Source organism: Rissa tridactyla, chromosome 5 (genome assembly GCF_028500815.1).
Source record: "Rissa tridactyla isolate bRisTri1 chromosome 5, bRisTri1.patW.cur.20221130, whole genome shotgun sequence".
Taxonomy (NCBI): domain Eukaryota; kingdom Metazoa; phylum Chordata; class Aves; order Charadriiformes; family Laridae; genus Rissa; species Rissa tridactyla.
The window spans coordinates 45,924,803-45,945,461 of NC_071470.1; the positions used below are offsets into that span (position 1 = coordinate 45,924,803).

General features: G+C 39.5%; 1 protein-coding gene across 2 annotated transcripts; it reads right to left on the reverse strand.

Annotated features, from left to right (window-relative positions):
• Positions 1–35: 35 nt before the first annotated feature.
• Positions 36–20,624, reverse strand: ETFDH (electron transfer flavoprotein dehydrogenase). Of its 2 annotated transcripts, XR_008466483.1 has the most exons (14): positions 20,469–20,624; positions 18,329–18,475; positions 17,285–17,514; positions 16,289–16,370; positions 15,897–16,015; positions 15,511–15,588; positions 12,694–12,840; positions 10,759–10,899; positions 8,731–8,874; positions 3,853–4,021; positions 1,866–2,048; positions 1,153–1,374; positions 549–845; positions 36–470 (listed from the first exon to the last, which is right to left on the reverse strand). XR_008466483.1 is itself a non-coding variant. In XM_054201727.1 (13 exons), exons 1-13 carry the CDS (start codon positions 20,500–20,502, stop codon positions 682–684), a joined length of 1,860 nt encoding a protein of 619 aa, XP_054057702.1. In that variant the 5' UTR covers positions 20,503–20,624; the 3' UTR covers positions 36–681. The 2 variants fall into 2 exon arrangements, 1 of the variants encoding a protein (XP_054057702.1); XM_054201727.1 differs by having other exon boundaries at positions 36–845.
• Between the last annotated feature and the right edge of the window lie 35 nt (positions 20,625–20,659).

Here is a 20,659-nt window from a genome sequence, read left to right on the forward strand (position 1 = left end):
CCTAGGAAGCTTGGTTTAACACTAAGACAATTCAGGCAGTTTCTATTAGAGTTTTTATTAGAGCAGGCCTGATTTCTTGTAAGGAATAAAAATGAAATAATGAACAAGGAAGGTGCAACTATTACACTTTTTTTTTTTTTTAAACCACTTTACAGGTTGTATTGCAGATGGGCTCCCTATTATCATCAGGAAGAAAGCCCCAAACCTGTGAACTTGATGTAAAATGCGTAACACTTGGAAGCAGTGACAATTTTCTAGACTGATGTATTTTTCCCTACCGCAAGGTAGGATTACATATAGTAAATCACTCCAGATAGAGAGAGAAAATCCTTTTTTATAACTAAATTCTTCCACCATACCCACAATTCTGGATACAGCTCGTGTTATCACTGAACTTCAGCAATAAATCCAGGATCCAAAGTTCTTTTGTCAGTCCTCAGAAGAACTTTCTTCTGCCTGCCACACAACTCCTGTAAAGAAGTTCTATTTAAATAAGGCTAGGGTTTAACCAGAAGGCACCGACTTTCCATTTAATGCAACGGTCATACCTAAAATTCAGAATGGCACATTAGCCTCGACCTCTAACATTCAGGTCAGTGCTGTACTTTAATTACAATGCAGCATAAAATACTCCAACTTTCTGGTTGGCGATCAGAAGTCACTGAATAATTTCCCATCAGTTTACATCCCGTTATAAGCTGGTCCTCCTCCACCTTCAGGCACTACCCAGTTAATGTTCTGACTTGGGTCTTTAATATCGCATGTTTTGCAGTGGACACAGTTCTGAGCATTTATCTGCAGTCTCGATCCTTCTCCCGTTTCCAGAGGAATATATTCATAAACCCCTGCGAAGAGCAAAAGAGAGCTATCACTGCACTGAACAGTTGCCCCCAGCACGTACGCTCAACTGCTTACCAGCAAGTGTAGCAAAGGAAGTATATTACTGGTGTGAGTCAACTGCCTTCTTCCACGTTTACTAATTATTTCGTCATGGAAAGTACTGTTAATATATTTTAAGACCTGCTCTTGAACCCTCTTCTAGGAGGATGACTGGGGTAGAATGCTTGAAGTAGTAGACCAGGTGGACTTTTCCTGAAGTACTTAGTCTTTCATCATGCAAAAACAGCTCAGGCACACATTTTTATTACCTACCTGCTGGACAAAATCTTTGTTCCGGTCCATCAAATACAGCCAAATTCCTGCTCACAGGGATGCTGTCATCTTTGAGAGTTAAATGAGCAGGCTGGTCATGTTCATGGTTTGTACCACTTAAAGCCACAGACGACAGGAGATCAAAACTGATTTTTCCATCGGGCTTTGGGTATTCAATAGGCGTGCAATCTTTGGCTGGCTTGAGCTGAGCAAAATCTGGGCCTAAAAACATTTTTAATAAATAAGCTTCAGTATAGAATGACTGTAATTTCCAGTTACTCAAGAAGAATTTAATTAAGCTATTTTAATTTCCCTTGTCATCAGAATGAAGCATTTCATAAAAGGTAGCCTTTTTCATGAGACAAAAACTATGCTAAGTAGAATAGTGTTTTAATGTCTTCATTTACGGTATATGCTAGGTAATTGAATCAGAGATTCTGTTACCATAGAATGGTTAGAGTTGGAAGGGACCTTAAAGACCATCTCGTTCCAACCCCCCTGCCATGGGCAGGGACACCTCCCACCAGACCAGGCTGCTCAAAGCCCCATCCAGCCTGGCCTTAAGGACAAAGTCTGCTTCACTGCCTTATCATCGATTTCTTTTTTACACTTTATGGCCTCGCCACTTGACCTGATGTGCTCCAGCTTCAACTAAGACCAGAAAAGACTGACATTTACATTTAGTATCTTCTTTCAGGAGATAATAAAATTACCTGGGTGTTTTAATGTCCACGGTTCCATTCCTCTCAGTAGCCAATAAAATATACCTGTGTAAATCATTCCTCCGTACACACCGAATATGCTATGGCAGGAGGGTCGGATGTTTCTAACCGCGTACAGCTCTTTCCAGACCCAGGACTTTTTCAGGTTCTCTTCATATTCTTGCACATCAAGTCCTAAGGCAGTACATTACTTGTTAGGTACTTACAGTACATAAAGACTAGCCTTGAAATAAAAAATAATTGCTGAATAGAGGTAATTGTTAGTAACGAAGGCAGCAAAATGAGAATTTCAGAATAGTAAGCTAGGAATACACTAGACAACGTATTTCAGCCTCCTGAAGAGATCTGTTTTGTTGGCAGTTATCAGCAGTTATTTACTGCTCCTTTGTAGCCTCTATTCAATGACCCACAAGCAGCATTAAATTGCCTCAAACCTCAGCAAACTATAAAGACAGCCGGCCAGCTACTCGCTCTCCTAGAATCTAAGAATTGACCGGGAGAGCTTACCTGTGATCCAAGAGTCAGGTTTGTGACTTTAGCGTTGTCAAGTTCAAAACCTTTTCCTTTGCAAGTTACACAACGACAAGCATTCTGATTTCAGTAACTATGATTATGGCACAATGGATTATGCCAGTGCTAGAGAACAATTTTTCTCCCTTTGTAATCAGCAAGTTGATTTGGACGACAAACTTTTAATTTAAACTCTGATTGTATTCTTTACAAATACTAGACGTGGCACACTTGACATATGACCCATCTACTGCAGCGTAGTTAAAGTCAAGTTATCTTAGGAAAAAAAAAAAAAGTGTTTCTTCAAATGAAAATTTTCTAAAAGCTTCCCCCCTTCACTATTCTCCATTACTACTGTATTGGAATAGATGTTGCAAATAATAAGCTTTAAGCCTTGTCTACACATGAAAATATGCTTCAGTCCATATTTTCTGTCTCACATAAGGCTCAGAAAAAAAGTTCATTATCTATGCACAGAGAAGAAAACAGACCGTAATATTCTGCTGTCTTGACAAAACTGGAAACAGCTTATAAAAGCTGTCAATAATCCACCAAGAGCGACACGCTACCCAGTAAGAGCGTTTATTGTTTCAGATAGGTTCTAAGCGTTTTAGCCTGTTACACTAGTTGAAGTTTCAGTTGTTCAGCATACCCTCTGTGGTAACGCGTATTGCATGTTTCAGCTGAATGAGAACTCACTAGGACTGAATCCAGGACTACAGAGAAGAGATTTCTAAAATAATAATTATTTGGCACCTGGCTATAGCGTCCATCACCAGAATGACTGAAATTCCAATTGGGTTCTCTCTCTGTACAGTCTTAACAGATTTAAGGGAACAACAAAGGCTTAAATGAATCACTACGATGCTGTCAGGATCAGGTGATAACTACAAATCTTCTTGCATTACATATAACAGGAAATACCCATAGCCTCAAACTGAGAAAACTATAAAATTAAAGACAGAAAAAGGAGCCTGAAGGAAAAAAGTATCCTAGCAATTAACAGTGAAGAGGAAACTTGAAATATCTCACCCTGTTTTGCTTACATTGAATCTGTTCCTTTTAATTTTTTTCTCTCTGATTCTGTAGTCTCTCAGTAACGCTTTTCGAATCACGAAGTGCTAATTTTTAACATATTTGTAGGAACGAAACATATACTATTCTTCTCTACTCATACAGGAAGTGTAAGCTTACTTTTCAGGCGCTCATTAGAGGCATATTTTTATTCTAGCAGTAGGACAAATACTTAAGAATAACTAAGCAAAACTTGTTTGATTTCGTTCTTCCTTAAATCTTTTAACAGTATAAATAGTAAATAAAGAACAGATACCTTTTTAAACTACTACATTCATTTCATGATTTATTTGCATTCTCAACACATTGAGACACGTTTAGTTACCGCTAAGCTGTTGGTGGTTCCAGCTGAACACAAGGCAATTACAAATCAAGGTACAGTGAGTGATCTTACCTATTGTCTTTGATTGGAGATTTTCATTGATTAATTGGCTAAAGATGGCTTCTGAAGCCAACATGCCACTTTTCATTGCAGTATGTGTCCCTTTGATCTTTGGAACATTCATGAGTCCAGGACTGCAACCAATTAATAATCCACCTGGGAAGGTGAGTTTGGGTATTGACTGAAAAACAAACAGAAAAAAGGTGGTTGGTTTGTTTGCTTTGTTATTTTCACTTCAAAAAAAAAAACAAAACCAAAACTAATCTGGAAATGAAACTGGCATGTCCTTTATATTTTTAGAGTTGCATGTGCACTACCTAAAAATACACCAGTTACTCCTCTTAATCAAGGAATTTTGGCATAGTAAGCAAATACAAATACAGCCATTGTACTGGGGCTGATTCTGAAATAATGACAAGGCAACATTTTCCTTATATCCTCTCTCCAGTTGCTTTGTCTGCAACAAGACTGTGGTAATGTCATCCACCGATACTGTTTTCTTCCTCCAAATTTAAGTGAAGACCTTTGTGTTCCTGTTTTCTACACAGTAAGTTGTATGCATCTCATCTCACAGTTTATTACTCAGTGCTTTTTTCTACCAATCTGTTCTATGAAGCTGCACAGTGCCCTCCCCATGCCCCCAGGTCCCACTTATTTTAGTGGTTGGTCAGCAGCCAACAAGTATATTTTTGGTGCAAAATTGTTGTCTTCCTCCCATTCTGTAAGAAGCATAATGTCACTGAGGACAGTCAAGTCACAAACCTAAGACAGCCAGATGATTTGCAAACATCCGATCTATCGTAATAATATACTATGTTATACACCTATATTAACTATGGAATACCTCAACTATCAAAACCGTTACTCTCACCCTCATCCAATGAGATTAAGATTTTACACAGGAAACAGCTTCAAAATATTGAAGATTGACTGCAGCACTTTGAGCAGAAAACTGTGATCAAATCCTAGGTCTGACACTACTGAAGGTAAGTTATGAACATAATGTTCCTCTGAAAGTCTGTAGTACTGAGCAGTGGTTGTGAATCTAGCATCCTGCTTTTATTAAAGCTGCCTTAAAGAATTCGTCTTTTAATAGCCTAAATAATTTGGCTCCAAACAAGTAGTTTTATTTAATGAAAAATACATAAAAAAAATAATCCCTTGGAATTCAAGATGATCCAAAATAAATGTTTTGTTTCTTCTGCCCGTTCAATTGTTATCTGTTTACTGTTCACCCAGGGCTGGCCACTTTTGACTATTCATATAGTAGTCACTAAAAAAAGTTGTACTACACAGCATTTCCCCTGTGTTTTGGGTGATTTGTTTAATCACAGGCTTAGTGATTTGGTTCGCAGGAAAGGCACCTGAGGCTGAAAACAGAACTATGATTTTTAACTTGCTTTTCAGTCACCAGAAGACATAAGTTCAGCTATATAACATTATTTCCAATGAACGAAGTATGTAGGATATCCTCTCTTTTCACAAGACCTTTGGCTGAAAACAGTTATTCTGTCGTATCTATTAGGATGCAATGATGCAGCGCTGACATCAGCATAAGGACATGGACCTGTTGGAGCAGGTCCAGAGGAGGGCCATGAAGATGATCAGAGAGCTGGAGCACCTATGCTATGAGGACGGGCTGAGAGAGTTGGGGTTGTTCAGCCTCGAGAAGAAAAGGCTCCAAGGAGACCTTACAGCGGCCTTCCAGTACCTAAAGGGGACCTACAATTGTGAAAGATGGGGAGGGACTCTTTATCAGGTAGCGTAGCAATAGGACAAGGGGTAATGGTTTTAAGCTGAAAGAAGGTAAGTTTAGATGAGAGATTAGGAAGAAATTCTTCACTGTGAGGGTGGTGAGGCACTGGAACAGGTTGCCCAGAGAAGCTGTGGATGCCCCATCCCTGGAAGTGTTCAAGACCAGGCTGGATGGGCCTTTGAGCAGCCTGGTCTAGTGGGAGGTGTCCCTGCCCATGGCAGAGGGTTTGGAACTAGATGGTCTTTAAGGTCCCTTCCAACCCTAACCATTCTGTGATAGAAAGATTTCTTGACTGACTCTTTGAATTACATAAAATGATGGTGATCAAGCATTTTTATTCTGCTATAAGTGTTTCACTTAATAGGTACTTAGTGACCAACATACTGTCAAAGTATAAAAGAGATTAGTCATGTAACACAAAAGGTTGCACATACTGCAGCTTTGTTAGTAATCCTTATTATTATTAGCATGGCACTTGGTGCCTGTTTTCGCAGTCAGTTTATTGAGTTGAAGGAACACATCATGCCAGCATGGCACAAGCCCTCCTTGTCCCTGAGATACAGGGTAAAATCCTTTCAACCTTGAGTACCTGAAGAAGCCACCACCCTCTTGGCAGCAAACAGACAAAACAAGGCTGGTTTGGAGGAAGGAAGAAGGGAGACTCCTGCTCCCTGCAGAGTCCTCCTCTACAGTAGACAGGGAACCCCACATTCTCCTCCCCTTAGCTCAGCTCAGGGTTGAAAATCTATTAAGTGAGTAATGTTTGACACTTGCACAGGTCATCAATATGAAGGGTTTTTTTCCCTGATATTCTTAATATATATTGCTCAAGAACAGCAACACCTTTTGTTTTTTCCACAAAACGCTTAAATCTTTTCAAAATTTTTGATAAAATGGAGACAAAACAGAGGCTGCATGGGAATTTCTTAATTTTAAGTGCTTGATTTTGCAATTAAAATAAACAAAAGAAATAACAGCTATGTAGATGAAGCCTATTAAACTGTGTCCTCTCCCTCCACATACCCCAGAAAGCTACAAAATCGGGGCAACATCCGAGAGCTCGCTCCCTCTCTCACCAACTTAGCATCACTATATGTTAAAGACTAAAGAACACAGAATCATAGAATGGTTTGGGTTGGAAGGAACCTTAAAGATCATCTAGTTCCAACCCCCCTGCCATGGGCAGGGACACCTTCTACTAGACCAGGCTGCTCAAAGCTCCGTCCAGCCTGGCCTTGGCCAACATGGTCATAAGGTTATCTATAACAGGCAAAAAATGTTTAGATTGATGGTAATTTTATACACCTGTTTGGTGCAATACTGTCACCAAAATGAAAAACAGTGCTACAGAATGACTTACATAAGAAAATATTCCTGGACTCCAGTGATGCAAATGAGTCAGACTGCTACAGTTATTAATCAAAGCAACACATGCAAAAGAAGAGCTAAATCTTCCTAAGTGACTCATGAATAAAGCTTTTTTTTACTGAAAGCATGTATTAAAAAAAGCCATTCAAAAGTGTGACTTCATGATTAACTAGACAATTCTATCTACAGGAAATAAAAAAAAACAAAACCACGCCACAACTAACAAGCCCCATGGTTTTATATTAAGAACAGTGCAAAGTAAGTGACATGTTGTTTTAAGTCCAGCAACAAAGTACAAAGAAGTGCAGAGATGGGCAAGAGCTGTAGTGCTACTGTCTGTGTAACTTAGCACAAACAACGTCTGTAAGTGACTTAAAAAAATACCATGTTCTTTCAGCCATATGTTTCAAGCAGGATAAGGAGTACGCAACTGAAGTCACAATCTGGCTACTTCATCATGGCCAGAAATTCAATAATGTCTATCTGTGATAGAGAAACCAGTGCACGGGGTGGAAAGAGAAGCCCCTCTTGTATAAAAGTCTAGATTAAAACATCTTGGCATTTTGTATCTTACCTGTGTTAATAATGGACTGACAGTGGTTTCCAAAATAAGCTTGTAACACAGCCATGTTACAACATGATATGACATATTTCCACTTGAGAGTGGACAAAGTAATCAACCCGCAGGGTGATTAAATGCGTATCATGTGCATAACCAAGAAGTTGGCTCATGAACCCATGTGACTCCGTCCCAGGCATCCACGCCGCTGTAAAAGCTTAACTCCACGAGACTGTGACAAGAGTTATGCTGCTGCTGAAATTCTACTTGTATTGCAAAAGCTGCACAAAGCCACATTTATACCGAAGAGGAGGTTCAAAAAAAGAAAGACAAAGTAGTCAGCAGAGTGGCACAGCCCCACACATGGGCTACGGATCATGAACACTCAGGCTAGTTTTAAGTTCCAAACTGAAAGGAGCATCTAGAAAATGAATCTGGGAGTCCAGGACACACAGCCACACCCCGTGTTTCAATATTCCCACATGAGAAGCCAACAGGTTGAAAGGACTTTAGCTGTTGAACACAAATTCTAGATTATTTCTCCTGCAAGTTGTTCCAACCCTTTCAACGACCTTAAGTCTTGATGAATGCATTTTTAAATTTCACCTGTTAGACTCCTTAAAGGAACAAAATGAACAAGGTATTCCATCTCTCAAGAAAGCAGAAACTCAAAGTTGTGCATGAAAGATACCAAAGGCATCTGTACTTGAGGAGGTAAGGACTCTTTTCTGTCAAGCTACATAACAATTTCAACACCATCACTGGCTTAAGGGTCAAACATTGGAAAGAACTTCCCTCTGCTAGGATAAACAAGTAATTTGGAAAACATGCCACCCCACTCCACAAAACAAGCCCAGATGACTGGTGCTACCTTCTCTTCCCCAGGGTTCCAGGCACAACGAAAAATTATCTATACCTTCTTTGCTGCTACACACATTTGATTGCAATATAAACTGTACTTCATATTTCATTTAGAAAGTAAAGTGACTGTGTCAGAAGATTTTTAGCATGACAGAGCCTAAGTCTAGCAAATGTTGGCAGTCAGTATCCAGCAAGATAACAAGGCTTTTCTGTCCAGCAAAACTTTTGGCCTTATCCATCGTTCTTATAGTTCAGTTGTTTCCCCAACAACATGCAACCTGAATCTACAGCACTAAAAACACGGCTACAGAGAACTCAAAATACAAAAACTTCATGAAAAAGTTACCTGGAAACCACCTTCGTTCAATGCTCTGGCACCATAGGCAATCCTTGTTCCACCCTCCAAAGTAGGCTGTACACTGGGATGGTGCTTCCATCTCTGAAACTCCCTAAATGGATTCAAATAGGGATTTTGATAATCTAAACCAACCTTTAAAAAAAAAAAGAAAAGAAAAGGTGCAACTTTAATAAAAATAAAAGTATGACATCTCAACAAAAGTCCGAAAATAAAACAATCACGTTATTACCACATCATCTCTTTACATCTATTTTATACTAAACCAGCTTCAGGATCTTTCTACTTGGAGAAACTACAGCCAAAAATACATTCTATTAGTAGAAGCAAATCTGAGAATTTGCTGCCATAAGACTGTTCTCTGCCCTACCTGAAACCTGACGCATGGAAAACATTCAATGGCATTGTAATCATCTTCCATCTGTCTTTGAAATAAAATCGTGAAATTAAATTACGCGTGGTTCAATGGGCATGATAAGTGAGAAAACTTGCTTTAAATTTGTGTTTCAAGACCCCTTTGCCCTAGAAAAGCTAGAAGAAGAGGTAAACAATTTTTTCTAGACAGTTATGTCCTTGTGCTCACATATTTTAAACAGTTCTTCACATCGTTTAGTGGAGTCAATTATCATTTCCAATTAGATGAGCCATTGTAATAAAGCACAGGGGAGCAATGATGAATGCAGAAAATGGGGGGAAAAGACTTCGCCAATTGGCTGGATGCCTAGGATTCTTATTGTATGTATTTGAGAATTTGCTGAAAGATACACTCTGCATTTCCCATCTTTAATATACTCTTAAAAGGATTTATGAGTCAGCAACAAACAGTTCCTTGATTTCTCTGGCAGTTCATTGCTTTTAGAGCACTGCTCGTATCTACTTTCCTTGCTGGATAATGAAAAATTTTCAAAACAAGTGCAAGATAATCCTTCTACAAGAATCAGCTCAGACTCACATAGGCGTAAAGCTCAAAGAAAAAAGTGCTTGTATTTTCACACAAAAGTTAATTTTCTCCTATCCGAACTGGAGATAATATGAACATTACTGATTACCATTCTCTGTAGGAATCAAAGCTCTCTACACTTCTGAAAGCAAACCGAATTTGAATGTCTACTGTCCATACTTATTAATTCCAATATTGGAAACCTGTACAGGAGAAGTATGCATGTCTGAGAAAAGCTAACAAGTTTTTTCAATGTTTCTTACAAACCAGTTAGACAAAAATACAGCTTTCACCCCTTTGACACATTCTCTGGAATCCTTCTGACACCTAGAGGACCAAAGGGTCACCTTAATCCCATGCTGCTAAAAGTCCAGATCGTGTCCCTGACTCTTAAAACATTTCTGCGTAAAGCACATGCACAGAATAAACAGTGCATGCTTCACTTCGGACTGTAGGTGCTAGAAAATACTTTTCCTACCATTGCTCCTTGCATCACTGGCTGGCAGAATGACAGAGTCTCTCTCTAGTGATCTCAATGCTTCTGATAAAGAGGCAGTAAGAAGGAAGAAGCTGCCTGTCCAATTCAGAAAGACAGTTGCCAAAGAGGGCAAGTTGAATGGGGGTGAAGAATGATAAGAACAAGCTGAAGAACTCAGAAATGGAAGGGATGCCACTTGAGGAACTGCAGAGTGATTTCACTTCGTATGCTTCTCTCATGAAGTGCATATGCACCCAAGGTGTATGTGATTTAGGTATTTCCTAACTTGCAAAGATTTTGTGAGTACAGTTTTGATGAATCATCTGGTTTTCACTTTGCGAAAATTTGTTTGTTTTGCAAAACAAATGTATTTGTAAATTTCCATTTTGTTTTTAACAAAAGACACTGGATTAAAGACAGATCAATACGACAAATTAACTTTCCCTAATATGAGAATAAATGCACTTAAGATTGAGAAACTACTAAGTTTGGTCTGTTGCTATTCTCGTGTTTTCATCTTCACATTAAAACAGAGAAAAGAAATTACATAAAAATGAAGACCAAACAACAACAAACAAGCATGAAAAAAAACTTCACTTACCACAAATCCAAGAGCAACTAAAGGTTCACCCTCATTTAAGTGATAAAGAAAGGATCCTCCATATGTATGTCTGTCTAAAGGCCAGCCTACAGTATGTTCTACTCTTCCTGGTTTCCATTTCTTTTCATCGATAGTCCATAACTGAAATGAAGATCACAAAATATTACTTTCTATTGCAAAGTAATGACATTTGAATAATTAATAAAAATCAAACCCATAATTAAGTAGAGAAGAAAATTAATTTACTGCTATGGCCAATGCATAAATTTATACAGCAAAATACCAGGTACTAAGTACGAATACTTGTTTCAGATTACCATTTAAGAATTTCCTAATACTTCTCTTTCTTGAAATATTGCACATCAGAAAACAGGACTGAGACTCCAGCACTATACCCAAAATTTTCATTCAACGACAAGACTCTTTATAGATAGATACTTCTGCTAAGGAATGCAATGCTTACATTGACTGTTTTCTTTAAATACTTTATTTTTTCATATGAATCACTGCAATTTCTTCATAAGTTTTTCAAGGTCAGGCTTAACAATATGTCTGAGTTCATCCAAATATTTGCTGTCAAACAGCTTGTCCTCTCTCTGGTCTCTCCTACACATCTCCAGTACTTGTCTGACCCATGGTGAATTGCTAAAAGCATCTTCATGCTTCCACTAGGAACTAAATTTTCTGCTCATTTCACAAAACATCTCTTCACCATGGAATTATGTGCCAGGTGCAGACTAACGACAGAGGGCAGTCAAGCACCATTAGATCAGCTCAAGCATGGAGAGCACATCTACATTAACATTCCATCTTAGATTAAGGAGCACATTGTTGAGCCAGACTCCTAATTCCTCCCACTTACGGTGCTGTGGTTCACATCATAGAGCAGCCATGGAAGGCACGAACTGGATTCCTTTCACATGAAACTAAACGGTAAGACAGGCTCCAGAAGCCAATCTAAAGCATTCCAGTCACAAAAGGGCACTCAGTCCATGGGACTAGACCAAAGCTAGCCCGAAGTAAAAATAACCCTGAAACGTGCATAGTACAGATATCAGCTCATCGGCACCAACTATTTCACTATACAGATCCATACCTATTGGACTGTACCATTTGCTAAAGCAGACACAATCTCATCCAGAAGCAAAGGAACTCTACAGCAAAACCCTGCTTTAATGACAACTTAGGTATTAGAAATTGTAACTAAGACTATGTCATAGCTAGGAACATTTACAGAGTGATTTTTCTCTGCAGAAGTGTAAACTAATTATTTAACAAATATTTTGTAGCCGGAAGCACATGCTTAAAGTAATAAACAAAGAATCTGCTGGAGTCAAACTCTGAACATATTCTAAATAATACAGCTTTTCTTCATGAGTGATATTTCCCAAGTACAAAATATTTCAAAAAGGAAACCTGATCCTTATCCCAATTTTATAAGAACAGTGAAGGTACTTTGCAGGGAAAAAAAAGGTCATCCAGAAGTTGTTTCAGAGAGTGTGAACAGCCCTTTTCTCTCTTTTTCTCTAACGAATATACAGAAAATCTATAGAAAGCCCTTCCTCCCCTCCTCAGGTAGTAAAATCCCCTAAACTTAGGCAGCATGAATCCTTCTTTCATTTAGTAAGATTACTGAAAACAGATTTCAGAAATGAACGTAATTTGAAACCAAATTAAGATGGTAACAGAGTGAATTCATGGGTACCTCTAGTTATAACACAGATATAAGAGAAGAAGCAGATGAAACAAAGCAGTCACGACATTGAGGGAGCATCTTCTCTGATCAGCTTCAGAATAGCAAAGATTCTGAAGTCTGAAAGTGTAACTCAAAGTCTATCATTCTAATGTCTTACATAAATTAGCTTGAAGGCAAACAGAAACTACCTTAGAGCTTCACAGTATTTTCCTTAATTGTTAAAATCATGCAGGTGATACCTCTTTCAGTCCAATGCCATAGCTCTGGGGTTGACATTTCTCCCTTAGATTGTATTTTTTGTACAGCTGTTTGGCTAGATGTCCATGACAACCTTCAGCGAAGACTGTGACTTTAGCATGGAGTTCCAAGCCTCTTTCAAAGGTAGCCTGCAAAAGTAGAGCATTTCATCAGCACTTAGATCTGTGCCGCAACAAACTCATAACAAGAAATTGGAGGGCAATAAAGTGATTTTACACTACTTTGTGGCGCTTCCCAGAACCTACAAACCACTGCAAGCTATGGCTCTAGTCCAGTTGTCTTTTCCACCTAATCATGATACACCCCTGACAAATCTTGTAAGGGGACTTCAGTAGAGCAGCACTGCAGAGCCACCAGTCATTACTGAAAAACAGAATCTTTTCCACATAAGAGGATACTCATATCACATCTGCTTGTTCATATGACGCAAAGGAACCCTGACAGGACAAAGAATCTTAACCTATAACTTCACTTTAATTTTTGCTTATGAAGTCACATTACAATAAAACATTGTCACCCCCCCACGCACATATGACAGAGGCTAGACAGACACACCAGATTAGAAAAACCTGCATCACCCCCACCCCCAAAAGAACCCACTACCTCAGAATAAAGTTACTATAATATGACACCAATCTTACATGTTAAAACATACAGTAAAATTAAACATTAAGTATCATTATAGAAAAAAAATCTCATCAAAAATTCCAATAATGAGACTGAGAGTAAGATAAGGGGAACCAGCATACTCATGTACAAGCATGCCACCTGCATGTGTGAGCGTACTGGATGAGAGTATTACTGGACTATATTTGCAATGTAAGGATACAAGATTCTAAATATATATAATCTTGCAGGGTAAAAAAAGAAGAACATGCTTGATTTAAGACAAAAATCTAATGTTGAAAAGGATAATGAAACCAGTTTTGGATTAAGATATCCAGCAGTACCCATTAAAACCATCTGAAGGCAAGCCAGCATTCGTCCAGAAGCAGCTTATTGCTTTGGTTTGAAGTTGTCTCTCAGGTGAAATCTGCTTTTAACTCACTGTTTGGAAACCTCTGAAAAAGGCTAGCAAATGAAAATGTTCCCTCTGGTCAGGAATTACCTTTAAACAGGAGTTACAAAATTTTGCCTTTTTTGTGTGTGTATTCTTTGAATTTCTGATAATCAACCTGAAAATTAATTACCCTTACAAATTACTAAGAGAACTACAGGGAATTATTACTTGATCTAAAGGTTAAAAACATATTGTTCAATCTGAAGTAGATTTATATAAAATAAATCAATTAAATAAAACTCTCTGTTGTAAATATCAGGAACTAATGAATTTGAAATGTTTCAGTAATGCAACAAAGTTGTTTTTCACAGTTAAGATCCTTCTCCAACATCTACACAAGAATCAATGTGCAACTTTTTACTATGTATTTTTACCATTGGCATTTTTGTTTGAATGGTGCTGACTGCAAGGTGAAACTCTATTCATTAACCACAGTCTATTTGATTAGGCTCTGTACAAACACATTGAAGATATTCTTGCCTTGAAGGTTACACAAACTATGTTTATTTATCTGAATTTTTATACGCTGGAAGTATTATCAGCTGACCTAACTGACAGTTAACACACTTGAATACTCAAAAAGTCTGCAGTAGTGGCACACTGATTATGTGCATTAAAGAAGTTAATAGACGCATTCTTCCAGAATAAATGGGGGGAAAAAAAAATCTAGGTTTTGAGGATGCTTTAATAAAAATTTAAAAAAAATCATAGTTCCTTCCCATTTTAAGCAAAACCAACCCAAAACTCTAATTAATCTTCATTACCACAGCACATGCGCCTCCTGCTGGAGAAAATGCATACCTGAAAACAGGAGCGTGTCTATGCCCTACAGGAGACAGACAATACTGTACTGGGAAAACACATTATTTTTCCCTGACACCGTTTCCTCCTCCATTGGCTATATTCTCTCAGAACAAGAATTAATCTTTTCTTCTCATCCCCTGCCTTTAAATGGGAAAAATAGACCTCACTTTTATGTGAAAGTAAATACCTCTTTGAAACTCTACGTAACCAGTAAGAAACCTTATAAAAAAGTAAACCTTAAGAAAAGACTTGTACTCATAACTTCTTTAGCCAAATAATTCCCTGTGAAAGTTGTTCTGAGTTATTCTGAGGTGCCAAATTCTCCCTACATATTGCACAGGGAAGCGATACGCTTACCGCAGGTTCTGGATTCCACTAAAAATCAGCCAAAGTCCAACACTTAGGGCAGGGAGTCACCTTCTGGATACAGAAATGTGACCAACCAGCAAAAAGGTATAAAGATTCAGTGTGTACCTTGCCCCAACAAGGTAGACGGACTGTCAACAAATGTGACTGCAGTTGTAAATATCAAAGAAAATGGATCAGACAGAAGCACACTCTCTTACATGTTGCTAGTTACCAGCTGGATAACAGCTTTCTGTTTCACCTTTCCACCTTTTTTCTAGGAGTTCCTGGAATCCTTTCCTTTCTTTCCTGATTTCACATACGTCAGAACACCCTTACAATATTTCCTTAAGTCACCCTCAAACTAACCTCATTTCTGCAAAGGCTTTTTCTGCTAATCTCAGAAGTTTACAATGTTCTGAGACCAGAGCTTTCACAGGTAATAGGTCCATTTTACATACCAAGAGGGAAGACAGATACGAATTTTACACTTTTCTTAGCCTGCAGCAAGACTACTGATGACGGTAGAAGCAGATACATCACAATTTCCACAGTTAGACCCCTAGTTATGGGGAAGAGAGCTACTTACTTTAGGTGCTCCATCCTTTTGAATGCCCACATCATTAGTTGCTATCCCTTTCACACTACCATCTTCATGAAAAAGAACCTTTGGAAATATTTAAACAAATGAAACATTTTAATGATATCTCATTTTAATCCATTCATAAAAAGTTCTAATGCAGAACTTCTACACACTACGTCTTTAATGGCCAAACATGAAAATTATGTATTTATTAGCATACTGTATGATCCACTTGCACTTTGCTGGATCTGGGCCAGGGAATTTAGACACCGAAACAGTTTTCACAATATACTTCTTTTAAGAGGTATGTTGTGAATGTACAAATAAATTGGAAGTCGACTGAAGCAGGGGTCCAAAACCACTTTTCATATACACACTGATGTCATTATTACCTCAGCTGCTGCATAGCCTGGATAAATCTCAACACCCAAAGCTTCTGCTTGTTCGCCGAGCCAACTCACAAAGTGGCCCAGACGTACAATGTAATTTCCATGATTAACCATTGGAAGTCCTAGACAAAAGAGACACACACACAAAAGCAGAACACTAAGCAAAATAACAAAAATTGTATACATCAGATGGCGTATCTTCTTGTACAACTACTATCTTCACAGTCATGTCATATGTTATTACAGCCATGATCTACAGGGACCCCGGCAGTAGAAGCTATGACATTCCACGTATACTTGCTACATTACATGGAATCAAATCAATTGTTTCATTCATGGAAAAGTTGAAAAAGATACCAAAAAAGATGATTTTTTACCACCTCACCAAACTTTACCTGGAAGAATTGGCACTGGAATTCTAGATTTCTTTGTTAAAATTCCAAACTTGTCTTCAGTTACAGGAGTATTAAGCGGAGCCTACATAAAAAAAGAAAATAGAAATGGTACTGAAAGTTATGCTTTTCTAGACAATCCAACAAAATAACGAATAAAATAAAATCAAACAATCAAATTGGCTGTCAATTAAAGGTTTAATAAAGCACTTCCATAGGAAAGTATCATAAGGCAGAAGATAAAGTACTTTATGAGGCAGTCATCAGGCAAGAATCAACACAACTACTGAGGTAAAAAAAAAAAAGGAATAGAGCCTTGCAAATCACTTCTATAGTTTGTACACAGGCTTGTACTACCTCAGTATTCTAGACTTGTCTAAAGAGGGCAGCTCAACTTGCATATTTATCCTGGTAAGACAACAGCTAGTTGATGGCCCACTTCCTGGCGGCTCCCAGGTGGTAGCAGGCAGCTGGACACAAGTCAGATGGCTGCTCTGGCAGAGATGGCAGCTCATGTCTTGCTATTCTCCCTCCTAGAAGCATCTTAGGCCTCCGTTACACCACTATGTCTGCACAGAAATCAGCGTACTGTGTGTCATTTCCTGAGACTATGAAGATGTATTGTACAGAAGCAACAAGTCTGACGTTGCTAAGAATCCACCACCTTACTGCTTGTGCATGGGAGCTGGATTCGGCACAAATGCAGTAAGCGTAGTGCATCCCAAGAGGCAGCAGGCATGCTGCGTATATGCAGTAAGACTACTATATAAAAGGGCAAAGGCCACAGCATATCTGTATAGACATAAAAATTCAGCATTGTCGAACTAGGAAACAGGCTAAAAAGAAGGTTGGGGTTTTTTTGTTTCGTTAGATCAACATATTTTAAAACAGTACTAAGTACCAATGATACCAAGGTACTAAGTCGTACCAGAATGAGTCAGATAGGGAGTTTATTACAAGCTAGCGATTAATTGCAGTGTTTTATATGTTCATACATACCCCCCGCTCCTTCCAGTCGGGAAAGAGCTCTTGTAAGGACCTTGGCTCAAGACAAGCACCAGAGAGTGTATGCGCACCAATCTGAGAAGCCTTTTCCACCAGGCAAACACGTATTTCTTTGCTATGCTCAGCAGCTAACTGTTTGAGTCGAATAGCTGCAGAAAGACCCGCGGGGCCTGCTCCAACGATGACAACGTCAGCTTCCTCTGCAAATCTTTCCATGTTTACCCCTTTAATAGAAAAAAAGATAATAACATAAACCAATCTCCACTTTCCCCCAAACACTCTCTCACTAAACCTTGCTCTGCAGGATTGGCTACTGTGTATCCCAGAAGCATTACTCTGCATAAAAGGAGGCTAAATATTCAACAGAACCCCCACTTCAGTACTTGGAAGACTGCAGAAGGACATTAGCATCCCAATGTAAAACTAGCTCTTTTTAAGTTGTAAGGAGACACACTATAAAAATACATACTCAGTCTCTATGCACCAAAAGTAAGTATCATCTTAGAACGTTAAACTTAAGAGCCCAGTTGGTTAGCTGTATCAAAGACACCAACTGAGACTCTAGGTAAGGGAGAAAGAAAGGAAAAAAGACCCTTAGTCAGATCACGTAACTTTATTTTACATTAATTAATCAGTGTCTTTTCTGCAACTGACGCCATCAAAATTGCTGAATATGTAGAGGCAGGAACGCCCCGAGATATATATTAATCTTATTTTCTCACAAACTCTCATGGTAAGAACTGAAAAAATCCAACAGATAAATACCTGCCTAGAATTAAATCTTGTGATAGTCACTAAAGCAAAAGCTGCCTAGAAATTTTCTTTAAACAACTAGGATCAAGTTAAATCTGATCCCATTTTATGGCACTAAAGACACTCATTGTGAGATAGCAACCACAAAATTTAATTTGGAATATTAGTATTGTATTTAAGAGTACAGAATTTCTGTAAAAAGAAAAAAAAAGCAACACATTTCAGTGTCCTGAAAAATGAGCAATAATAATAAAGAAGCTTTCAAAGAATGCATTTTTTGCTTACCTTCCCATCGTTTGTCTTTGTCCCGAGGATGAATTGTATAATGCGTAGTTATGCGAGGCACAGAGGCAGTAGATGCACATCTTGCGATATGCAATGATGGAAGGCAGTCTCTCTTTACCAACTTTAGAGCATGAAAGCACTGGCGTGCTGCAAAACCAAGAAATTTGTCAAATCAGTAATCGCTACCAGGTGATGTGAAGATGAGGAACCACAAAAACAGATTTTTATAGTTTCAAGTTAGGAATACGCTAGAAAATTTTAAATCAGAAAAAAAAGAAAAAAAAAAAGGAGTAAAGACCTTGCCCTTTAAGCATTCTTCACATAATACCACTCAATATGCTGGCCAGCCATTTCTAATAGCTGACACAGGAATAGGATAACATGTGTGTACACAAGTGAAACACATTTTAAATTCCTATTTCACTTCAAACTTCAAAAGATTTATCTCAGACTTCACTTAAAATGACCGATCAACTATAGGGCTAGGACATGCAAGTTCATCCCTTCCAACATCTCAACACATTTTGACACAGAATTTGGGCTACTGACAGTAGACAGTTCATCTAAAGTAAGTGTCATGGTCCACTATAAAAGCTCAGACTTAAAACCAGTATACTTTACCCAAAGCTAGGAACAGTAGATACAGTTAATCTCCACCTTTGCTGCAGATACATTAATTATTGAAAGAACAAATTACAACTTCTTTTTAAGCAAATGGACCAAATGAAAGTTTAAAATTATCAAAATAGGACTCTACAGAAGGGCTATTACATGTTGCATTCTTGTTCTAATTTTCCTCTTTCACAAAAAAATTATGAAGATGCATGCGATTTACACTCAGAAAACTAGTATGGTTAGCATCAAAACTAGTTATAGTTAAAAGGTCTGTGAACTAATGCACTGTGACAGGTATTTTTCCTTCCTTTAAGGATTCACTTTCCCAAATTTCAGAGGTAAAGAAGGAGAATATCATATTTAGAGTATTTCTGCAAAACTACATAAGCAAAATCACCAACATCCTATGACTGAAACGTTTTGTTGAGAATGGTGACTGGCAAGGCCAGCACAAACATCCTCCATTATAACTCCGCACAGTGACAGTCACGATACTGCTCTCTATGAGCAAGCCAATAAGTATTATCTATGCTAGTTTCTTAACTGCAATTTTGTACTTAACCAACATAGCATAAAAGCTATTATCATATAATCTCTTAATCATCCTTTACCTGCAAACAGGCAGGATCTGAGAACAAGCAATGTATTTTACAAGCATAACAATAACTACACCTATACATCTACATTAAAACACGACACCTGCACTTAATTTTTGAGATATTTTTATTTAAGCAGAACCGGTGGTACTATGAATTACATCGTAAAGTTAAAAAAACATCGACTATTTCATACACGCAAAAGAAGTGATATTCAGCTCAGAATACAACTGACAATGACAAAGGCAGGTCCAAGCCCTGGACAGGCAGATTCTTCCCAGGGAGGGAACCGAGCTTGTGCTACCACGCTGCAGAGACACTTGGTGACCCGAAGTCAAACGTTTGCACGAAGCAAGCAATCTTTAAGAAACTTTACTCTTCCGCAGCTCTTCAACAACTGCTGCCAGCACAATGTCCCTACAGCTACTTCGTCGGTAAGGGCACGGGTGCAATTGCTTTATTTTTACCCTTTAAAACAGGTTAACACCTAGTATCGCTCCGGAAAAAAGTTACATTTTCAGCGCCCCCCGTCACAGACAGGTAAGACACACCGATAACCCGCATTTCGGACCCGGCCAGCGCTCACGCCGCTGCACCCCCCCCGGGAGCACCTTCAGGCGGGCGGGCGGAGGCCGCTGGGCCCGAGGGGGCCACGGCCGCGCCGCCGCTGACACCCCCTGCGGGGCACGGCCTCAGGACCCCCCCCTTCGCCCACAGGATCTACCCCGGGCCCCGCTCCAGGCCCCGCTGGCGGCCCTGCTCCCGCCCGGGCGCGCCCCCACCGCGACCTTTGCTTTCCCTCGGCGCCGCGCCAGGCGCCGGCCCGTCCCCTCCCCGTCCCCTCCCCGCCCCGCCCCGCCGAGCGGCGGCCACCTCAGCCCCATCCCCTCGGGACGCTCAGCCGCCCCCGGGGCGAGCCGCCGCCTTACCTCGGCTGGAGGACGGGCAACGAGACAGCAGCATAGCAGCGAGAGCGGCAGCCCACCACCCTCCTCAGCGTCCTCCGCTCCCCGCGACCGCCCCACGACCAGGTCGCGCCTGCGCACTCGGCTGCCGGCGAGGGGCCAGGCCCGCCCCGTCCCGTCCCACCGGCGGGACTACCGCTCCCAGAGCTCCCGGC

Coding starts and splice junctions, on each gene's coding strand:
- ETFDH (XM_054201727.1), bottom strand. CDS start 20,502: ATGCTGCTGTCTCGTTGCCCGTCCTCCAGCCGAG. Junction 18,476..20,468: donor TTGCCCGTCCTCCAGCCGAG/GTAAGGCGGCGG, acceptor TTGGTTTTGCAG/CACGCCAGTGCTTTCATGCT. Junction 16,371..17,284: donor CCGACTGGAAGGAGCGGGGG/GTATGTATGAAC, acceptor TTTTTTATGTAG/GCTCCGCTTAATACTCCTGT.